The sequence below is a fragment of the Corticium candelabrum genome, chromosome 1 (genome assembly GCF_963422355.1).
Source record: "Corticium candelabrum chromosome 1, ooCorCand1.1, whole genome shotgun sequence".
Taxonomy (NCBI): domain Eukaryota; kingdom Metazoa; phylum Porifera; class Homoscleromorpha; order Homosclerophorida; family Plakinidae; genus Corticium; species Corticium candelabrum.
Genome location: NC_085085.1, coordinates 1,476,848 through 1,486,295, shown reverse-complemented (window position 1 = coordinate 1,486,295; position 9,448 = coordinate 1,476,848). Strand labels below are relative to the sequence as shown.

Sequence of the window (9,448 nt, the reverse complement as noted above, 5' to 3'; positions counted from 1 at the left end):
CATAAAATGTTTTACAGTTGGTGATATCAACAGTCACATGCCAGTAACAGCAGCTGTCGTAATGATGAAAGCAAACTGTTTCTTTCCTGGTCTGTCCAATTAACATTGGGTGAGTCCCGTTCAGCCATCCGGGTGCAATCGTTCCACAGTGGAGTGTTGGTGGGCACGTCTCGGGCATCTGTCCCCCGATGCTAGCAGCGAATATGTGCCATCCTGGTTGATAACCTTTACGTCCCCACGTATCACAATGATAATCAAACTCACGACCATGTGATGAGACTTTCCTCCAAGTATCACTTAACACTCGATGATTTGCCTGATCACACTGACTCGGTAATTGTATTTCCGGTCCTTTCGGCTCTCCTTTCTCTCCTCGTATCCCTTTATCGCCTTTCTCCCCTCTCATTCCTTTTTCTCCAGTCATCCCCCTTTCCCCTTTCTCTCCCTTAAAACCAGTAGATCCTCGTTCACCTTTATCCCCTCGTTCTCCCTTTTCTCCCTGAATTCCTTTAACCCCTTGAATTCCTTTAACCCCTTGAATTCCTTTAACCCCTTGAATTCCTTTAACCCCTTGTATCCCTTGCCATCCAATCTCTCCTTTCATTCCCTTCTTCCCTCTCTCTCCTTTAGCTCCCTTCCCACCAGGTCTCCCTATTGGACCTCGCTTTCCACGCAATCCTGTTCCATTAGCTCCAGCCTTACCAGGTGGACCACGACTGCCATTCCTGCCAGTACCACCTGGCAAACCATCTCTACCTGGCATACCGTCTTCACCTGGCGGACCAGGTTCTCCATCTTTGCCAGGGTTTCCATTTCTTCCTGATAACCCACTCATTCCTGGCAGTCCATTACTTCCAGACACGCCATTTCTTCCCGGCAAGCCATCTCTTCCTGGCAAGCCATCTCTTCCTGCTATTCCAGGTTCTCCTTTCTTTCCCTCTTTGCAGACAGCTCCTTCTGGTTTGCAAACGCTCTTTATTGCTGATAGAAACGCTAATCCAACGTCAACTGCCACTTGAGATGATGACCCGTCATCTGATCTCTTCTCTCTGTCTGCTAGATACCATGACACCTCACCCATCTCATAGTTCATCTCACTTGCTGCTGACAGATGCTCCTGCACATTTGACATTTCAGTCTGCAGATTTCTTATTGCAACGCAGCAAATTGCAACCAACACAACATTGGCAACTAGTGAAGCTGCAAGCAGGCAACATGTTGGGTTTGCAGCCCAACGTTTCTCTTCAGACCGACAGTTGCCCGCCATATCGTTAGAATGCGCGGATACAGACCGGGACAGTGTTGTACCACGTAGTTACAGGCAACAACGTCTACGCACAATGATAATACAAAGATGATGACGTAAGGTCGTGCGTTCTCACGTGACAGTGTGGACTCACAACAAAATGTCTCTGATAATTCCGATGGGGCGGGAACGAGGGACCAATGAGATGTACTCCGGTCGCATCCTGGTGTTTCCATTGGCGACAGAGTTCTTGAATGAATTCAGTGTTGAGAGAAATCGATTGGTAGATCTAGACACGCCATCACTGATCTCACCAGACATCTATTCGACACGAAGTGTTGCCGGAAACGTCTAGAGTAGTTTACCCCTTATTAGGTCCTATTAGGACCTCTACCACAGTGAAAACTTTCTGCAGCCATCGAGTAACGCGCGCGACTGTTAATTAAATAATGAGTGCGGTCATGAACAAGCTGCCGCAGAAACGGCCGAGTGGAAAACGCGGATCCACGGATCCACGCGATTCCACGTCCAATACAAATTTGGGCATCTCGGATTTAGACTGCCCCGCTACTGTCTTTGCTTTCTGCTGCGATTATCTTTCGTCTTGTCTAGTACGCATTGATATCTATCTCTATAGACTACAGTTGCACCTCTAGATCTAGGTTAAGATTAGCAGTAGAGCTTAGTAGCAGAGTACATTATTGTTGTAGCTATTACTAGTTGCTTCATTCTTTCTATCAGCCTCACAAACCGGTGTTCCGAAAGCGCGGCAAGCTCACCTCGCTTTCAGCGTTCCCGGATACTTATTAATCCTCAGCGTGGCGATGGTGACGAGGAGTCGTAGACTCTCGCTATGGTCGCCGTCTGTCAAGTTTTTATATATGTTTCTTACAACCATGGAAACGTCCTACCGTGTGCCTAGCGAGAAATTAATACACCATAGTAGTTGGCTCTACTGCAGCAAGTCTATCTACACACGACGTTCCCTTTCACAGATTTCTCTGTTTGCCGCTGCTACAGGGTGAGGGCGCAGTACAGGTGCTAGATGGCTATAGAACGTAGAAACTCGATCTGCAAGCAGAAACGTCTTCAGAAGCGTAGGCTCTGTAGCAATTTTTGTTACTTGTATCTGTACATGTGTTACTCACTGTAGAAAATATCGAACGACAAATTTCAATCAGAACAGCTACTGACACGAGAATCAGTCATTTGACTTTGGCCTTCTACCCCGGCCATCGCAATCAGCCTGAGATTTTAGTCTCACGTTGTCAGACGTTCGCGCGCGCGTGTAGCTAGAGATCTCCCATCTCAGTTGATCGTATTCTCGAAAGAAACTGAGACTAGTCGCTGCAGCTAGTCTATTTGACCCATGCCCAAATATATATTGGACGTGGACGTGGATCCGTGGATCCGCATTTTTCACTCAGCGCTCAGAAACAGGTCTCTACCATCCGTGACTCTTCCGACCGTTCTAATTTTCAATTTTAAAATTTCAATTTTTATTTTCTGTGTATCAAATTTTTACTCACATTTCGATTTTTGTTAATGATTTTCATATTTTTGCAGAAAATGAATCTGGCTAGCAAATCCAGTATTATATATTATAATATCTTATTGGGCTCTATAATTAATTAATTAGGGCACCTTCGCCTTCTAACTTCGTCATCTGGCAAAGTGTCAACTGCACCATGTATAGTCTCATTGACAAGTCGGTCTAGATCGCTAAAATATAGGTATATTGTTTGAACAGCCTTGTGTGTCGCAAGGTGGCCCATACTGACTTGAAAGTATGTTTACAAACATTTATTAAATTAATTAATTAAAACAACAAAAATTTAAAATTATTTTAACAATGCGGTATAATATAACCTAGCTACAGTTGCTATGTATGTCATCAACATGCAGACAACTTGCATTTTTAGCTTTCTGTCTTCTCTTTTATAGTGGAGTTGTGGCAAAACAGCAGTTGTTCACAATATGCTTCTGACATGGCAAAGTCAAGGGTAGTAAATAGGTTTTCACAATTCCAAAATTTCACATGCTTGTGTAGATAAGAATATGACACACCAGGAATTCTATTTGATTGTACATTGTTGTTTTCTGTCTTCTCTCCTGTCTGTCTATCTTGTCTGTCTGTTTCACCATCATTCCAGTTGTACTGTACATGTTGTCCATCTGTTTGCTTGTCTGTTATTCCATATATCTGTCTCTCTGCATGCCTAGCTGTCTGTCTGTTTGTCTGTCTTTCCAACCATCTCACAGTCACTGTTTAGGTGTATCTGCAATTGCATAGTCGCTTAATTGTTCTCACCTCTGCTTGTGCCAATGCATCTCCCATAGCTGCACAAACATGACCATGCACTGTGACCATGCATTATCTCTACATTCAAGTGTTTGGTTTGTCTCGAATGTCCGACCGGTTCCCCCCAAAGAAGATGTCTTTCTCTTTGCAACCGACTCAACTATTGAGCCTGGAGCATTTTTACAAAAATTTAATTTTTATAAAACATTAGCAGCTGTAAAGAATCAACAAAATAAAATTACAAAAAATATTTTGTTAAACCAATTAATGACAAGTATGCAGTTACAAATACAACTAAACATCAAACTACTGATTGCATTGGACATTTGATTAACCACATGTCATGTCAGCCATTGCTGCAGTAAACTAAAGAACAGTCATATGGTACGTTAGGCAGGTTGTACGCATAAAATTGCCCACAATTAGTGATACTAACAGTCACATTCCATTTACAGCAGTTCCTTCTCCAGTTAAAACAAACGGTCTCATTCCTGGTCTGTCCAACAATAGTTGGGTGAGATCCTTTCAGCCATCCTGTTGCGGCTGTTCCACAACGTTCTTGTGGTACACATTTGTCAGGTATTTGTGTGCCAATACTAGCATCAAATACATGCCATCCTGGTTTAAATCCATTACGATCTTCATGATCGCAGTGATAACCGTGATTCTTATAAGGTGTTGAAGCTTTCCTCCAAGTTTCATTGAGGACACGATAGTTAGTCTTATAACATTGACTCGGTAATTTTAATTCCAGTGGTCTCTTCTCTCCTTTCTCTCCTTTCTCTCCTTTCATTTGTTTCTCTCCAGTTGTTCCCTTTTCACCTCTTTCTCCCTTATAACCAGTATGTCCTCGTTCACCCCTTTCCCCTCGCTCTCCCTTGTCTCCCTGAATTCCTTTAACCCCTTGTATTCCTTGCCCTCCAATGTCTCCTTTCACTCCCTTCTCCCCTCTACCTCCTCTCTCTCCCTTCCCACCAGGTATCCCTATTGGACCTTGCTTTCCAGGTAATCCCATTCCCTTAGCTCCAGGCTTACCAGGTGGACCACGTAAACCCACAGAACCATCTCTGCCAGTAGCACCAGGCAAACCGTCTCTACCCGGCAAACCGTCGTCACCAGGTTCTCCATCTCTGCCAGGCTTCCCATCCCTTCCTGGCAATCCAATTCCATCTCTTCCTGATTGTCCAGCTTCTCCTTTTGCTCCCGGAATGCAAACAGCTCCCTCTGGTTTGCACATGCTTTTGATTGCCAATACAAACACTGACCCAACATCGACTGCTAATCGAGATGACGAAGTGGAAGACAATCCTGACCTCTTCTCTCTATCTGCTGCATTTGCAGACAACATGCCAATTATCTGATGATTCATCTCACTTGCAGCTGACAGATGCCTTTGCATATCTGTCATATCATTTTGCATAACAACATAGTCGTTCTGCAGCTCTCTAATCACTACATAACCAACAGCAGCCAACACAACATTGACAACTAGCGAAGCTGTTAGCAAGACCAACACCCAACACGTTGGATACACCAGGCAACGTTTCTCTTCAGACGTGCTGCTGCCCATGATCATCAAAAAGCGTGCAATCTCAACTGATTCAGACTGCAGGAGAGTCACAATTTATGTTGTTCCGTTTTACCGGAATTCATCAGACCTGCCAATCAGACGGCAGTCCAAATGAGCCCACATATCCGTTACAACGCGGCTACAGCCCGAGACCGTGTTCTACTCAACTTATGCCGTGTAACTGGTAATTAATTAATTAACACTCACGGGTAGCCTCGACCTTCCAGACCCGTGTGGCGCGACAGGGGTCTGGGAGATCGAGGCTAAACACCAAATTTTGCTCTCTAGACTTGCTGCTGCTCATGATCATTGAGACCTATTGAAATCTTAACCTATGCGCAACACGTTGCTCGCATGCTTATTGCATCAGAGTCACGTGCCTGCTGCCTTTGCCTGCAAGCTAAGTGTTGTGGTACTGTACTGTACATGTACATGTAACAAATATTTTGCGAGCGAACGAAACGAGCGAGTTTTCTCTAATGCGTCAAAGAGGTACTCTGAGTGTCCGTCCGTGCGTACGTTCGTTCGTGCGCCCGTCCGTGCACCACCACCCCTACCCCCGGGGGAATCGTTTAGGAATTGATAAATTCGAATCGTTCTTTGCTAGTTTTGAAGAAAGTAAACATACAATAGTCTTCGTTATGTGACGTCATCACTAGAGATGTTTCTATGGAAACTATGCTCGCTTATGTGACTGCGTTTCACCACCCCTACACCCAGGGGACAGCTGTTACAAATTGATTATTTTGAATAATTGTTTGTTTTCCTCATGGATGTAAACAATTGATACTTCTCGTTATGTGACGTCACTCTGATTATTGCTATGGCAACAAGATTGAATTAGGCGTAAGCAACGTTTTAACTTATATAGCGTCTGAGTTAATTGTTGTAATAACTGTTTTGTGACACTTAATGCTGTTCTTAGCTAATAATAATAATTAGCTAATGAAATGAAAGTTAACAACTGCTAACATCGCCATGGAAACATTGCTCACTTACTGTTAATTAAGCATGCGCGTTTACTGTGCGTTACGCGCCACTCCTAGTTACCCACCCCATAAGCGAATTAAAGAAACAGTAGTTTACGCGTCTAGAACAACGTATTCTAGACGTTGTTTTGAAATTTCACTCTGCAGCTGTATAGTACGTGCTCGCTCGCACAGGTGGGAATGCAATGAGCACCCATTATTATTTTTAATGAGTGTGGTCATGAACAAGCTTCCTCAGAAACAGGTCTCTACCATCCGTGACCCTTCCGACCATTCTAATTTTAAAATTTCAATTTTATTTTTCGTTTATCAAATCTTTTTACTCACATTTAGATTATTTGTCAATGATTTCATTCTTTTGCAGAAAAATGAATCTGGCTAGCAAATCCAGTATTATATATTATAATATGTTATTGGGCTCTATAATTAATTAATTAGGGCACCTTCGCCTTCTAACTTCGTCATCTGGCAAAGTGTCAACTGCACCATGTATAGTCTCACCGACAAAATCGGTCTAGATGGCTAAAATATAGGTATGTTGTTGGAATAACCTTGTATGCCTCTAGGTGGCCCATACTGACTTGAAAGTATGTTTACAAACGTTTATTAAATTAATTAATTAAAACAAAAGTAAAACTGATTTTTAGTTACGGTAGGTATGTATGTCATCAACATGCAGACAACTTGCATTTTAAGCTTTCTGTCTTCTCTTTTATAGTGGAGTTGTGGCAAAACAGCAGTTGTTCACAATATGCTTCTGACATGCCAAAGTCAAGAGTAGTAAATAGGTTTTCACAATTCCAAAATTTCACATGCTTGTGTAGATAAGAATATAGGGATGTATTTGGTGCCTTTTCTTTCATTGACCAAAATGCTCGAACACAAGAGGTGCAGTGTCAGAAAAGACACACCAGGAATTTTATTTGATTGTACATTGTTGTTCTCTCCTGTCTGTCTGTCTGTCTGTCAATTTCATTTATTGAAACACAAACTCTACGTTACATTTCTGTCTGTCTGTCTGTCTGTCTGTCTGTCTGTCTGTTTACCATCATTCCAGTTGTACTGTACATATCCATCTGTCTGCTTGTCTGATATTCCATGTCTGTCTCTCTGCCTAGCTGTCTGTTCGTACGTCTGTCTTTTCCAACCATCTCACTGTCACTGTTTAGGTGTATCTGCACTTGCATAATTATCGCTTAATTGTTCTCACATCTGCTTGTGCCCATGCATCTCCCATGGCTGCATGTACACAAACATGACCTGCACTGTGACCATGCATTTCTGTACATTCATTTGAAACCGACTCAACCCTTGAGCCTTATAAGCATTTTTATTAAAATTTAATTTTTATAAACATCAGCAGCTGTAAAGAACCAACAAATGAAATTACAAAATATTATGCAGTAACATATACAACTAACATCAAACTACTGATGTCATGTCAGCCATTGCTGCAGTAAGCTAAGGAACAGGCATATGGTATTTTAGGAAGTTTGTATTAATAAAATTACCCACAATTAGTGATACTAACAGTCACATTCCATTTACAGCAGTTCCTTCTCCAGTTAAAACAAACGGTCTCATTCCTGGTCTGTCCAACAATAGTTGGGTGAGATCCTTTCAGCCATCCTGTTGCGGCTGTTCCACAACGTTCTTGTGGTACACATTTGTCAGGTATTTGTGTGCCAATACTAGCATCAAATACATGCCATCCTGGTTTAAATCCATTACGATCTTCATGATCGCAGTGATAACCGTGATTCTTATAAGGTGTTGAAGCTTTTCTCCAAGTTTCATTGAGGACAAAATAGTTAGTCTTATAACATTGACTCGGTAATTTTAATTCCAGTGGTCTCTTCTCTCCTTTCTCTCCTTTCTCTCCTTTCATTTGTTTCTCTCCAGTTGTTCCCTTTTCACCTCTTTCTCCCTTATAACCAGTATGTCCTCGTTCACCCCTTTCCCCTCGCTCCCCCTTGTCTCCCTGAATTCCTTTAACCCCTTGTATCCCTTGCCCTCCAATGTCTCCTTTCACTCCCTTCTCCCCTCTACCTCCTCTCTCTCCCTTCCCACCAGGTATCCCTATTGGACCTTGCTTTCCAGGTAATCCCATTCCCTTAGCTCCAGGCTTACCAGGTGGACCACGTAAACCCACAGAACCATCTCTGCCAGTAGCACCAGGCAAACCGTCTCTACCTGGCAAACCATCGTCACCAGGTTCTCCATCTCTGCCGGGCCTCCCATCCCTTCCTGGCAATCCAATTCCATCTCTTCCCGATTGTCCAGCTTCTCCTTTTGCTCCCGGAATGCAAACGGCTCCCTCTGGTTTGCACATGCTTTTGATTGTCGATACAAACACTGACCCAACATCGACTGCTAATCGAGATGACGAAGTGGAAGACAATCCTGACCTCTTCTCTCTATCTGCTGCATTTGCAGACAACATGTCATTTATCTGATGATTCATCTCACTTGCAGCTGACAGATGCCTTTGCATATCCGTCATATCATTTTGCATAACAACATAGTCGTTCCGCAACCCTCTAATCCATACATAACCAACAGCAGCCAACACAACATTGACAACTAGCGAAACTGTGAGCAAGACCAACACCCAACACGTTGGATACACCAGGCAACGTTTCTCTTCAGAGGTGCTGCTGCCCATGATCATCAAAAAGCGTGCAATCTCAACTGATTCAGACTGCAGGAGCGTCACAATTTATGTTGTTCCGTTTTACCGGAATTCATCAGACCTGCCAATCAGACGGCAGTCCAACTGAGCCCACATATCCGTTACAACGTGGCTACAGCCCAGGACCGTGTTCAACTCAACTTACACCATGTAACTGGTAATTAATTAACACTGTCATCAACGGAATTCCAGTCTTTGTTTAGACAATCTGACACAGGCTATAGCACAAGGTTGTCTAATATGAAACTTTATGTCAGCAGACCTCGAACAAAAGCTCTGAAACGATCTCCCAGTCATAGATCCCAACAGCTATGGAATTCTCTCCCAGCATCTTTGAGATCAATGACAGGAGACTATTTTCGTTTGTTTAAACAGAGACTTTGTAAATTATTTACTCAACTTTTTCATTATTGTTTAGTATTCTTTCGTAGTGTTTTTTATAGTTTAGTTTTTCGTAACACATTCAATGCAGGGTACCTGGAAGATCGGGGCTATACAGAAGGTTTTCTCTGGATAAAGGAAACATCTATCTATCTATCTATCTATCTATCTATCTATCTATCTATCTATCTATCTATCTATCTAACTCACGTGTAACCTCGACCTTCCAGACCCTGTGGCGCGACAGGGATCTAGGAGATCAAGGCTA

The 9,448-nt window shown here is 42.8% G+C and overlaps 1 protein-coding gene across 1 annotated transcript in view; it reads right to left on the bottom strand.

Annotated features, from left to right (window-relative positions):
• LOC134194866 (uncharacterized) overlaps nt 1–8,772 on the bottom strand; it is an 8,933-nt gene extending 161 nt beyond the window's left edge. The window contains exons 1-5 of the mRNA XM_062663850.1: nt 7,619–8,772; nt 5,207–5,257; nt 3,906–5,158; nt 3,558–3,586; nt 1–1,315 (exon numbers count right to left, since the gene is read on the bottom strand). The exon at nt 1–1,315 is cut by the window's left edge and continues 161 nt beyond it. Coding sequence (XP_062519834.1) covers nt 1–1,315; nt 3,558–3,586; nt 3,906–5,158; nt 5,207–5,257; nt 7,619–8,772 — 3,802 coding nt within the window. The remainder of the gene's footprint in view (nt 1,316–3,557; nt 3,587–3,905; nt 5,159–5,206; nt 5,258–7,618) is intronic.
• Between the last annotated feature and the right edge of the window lie 676 nt (nt 8,773–9,448).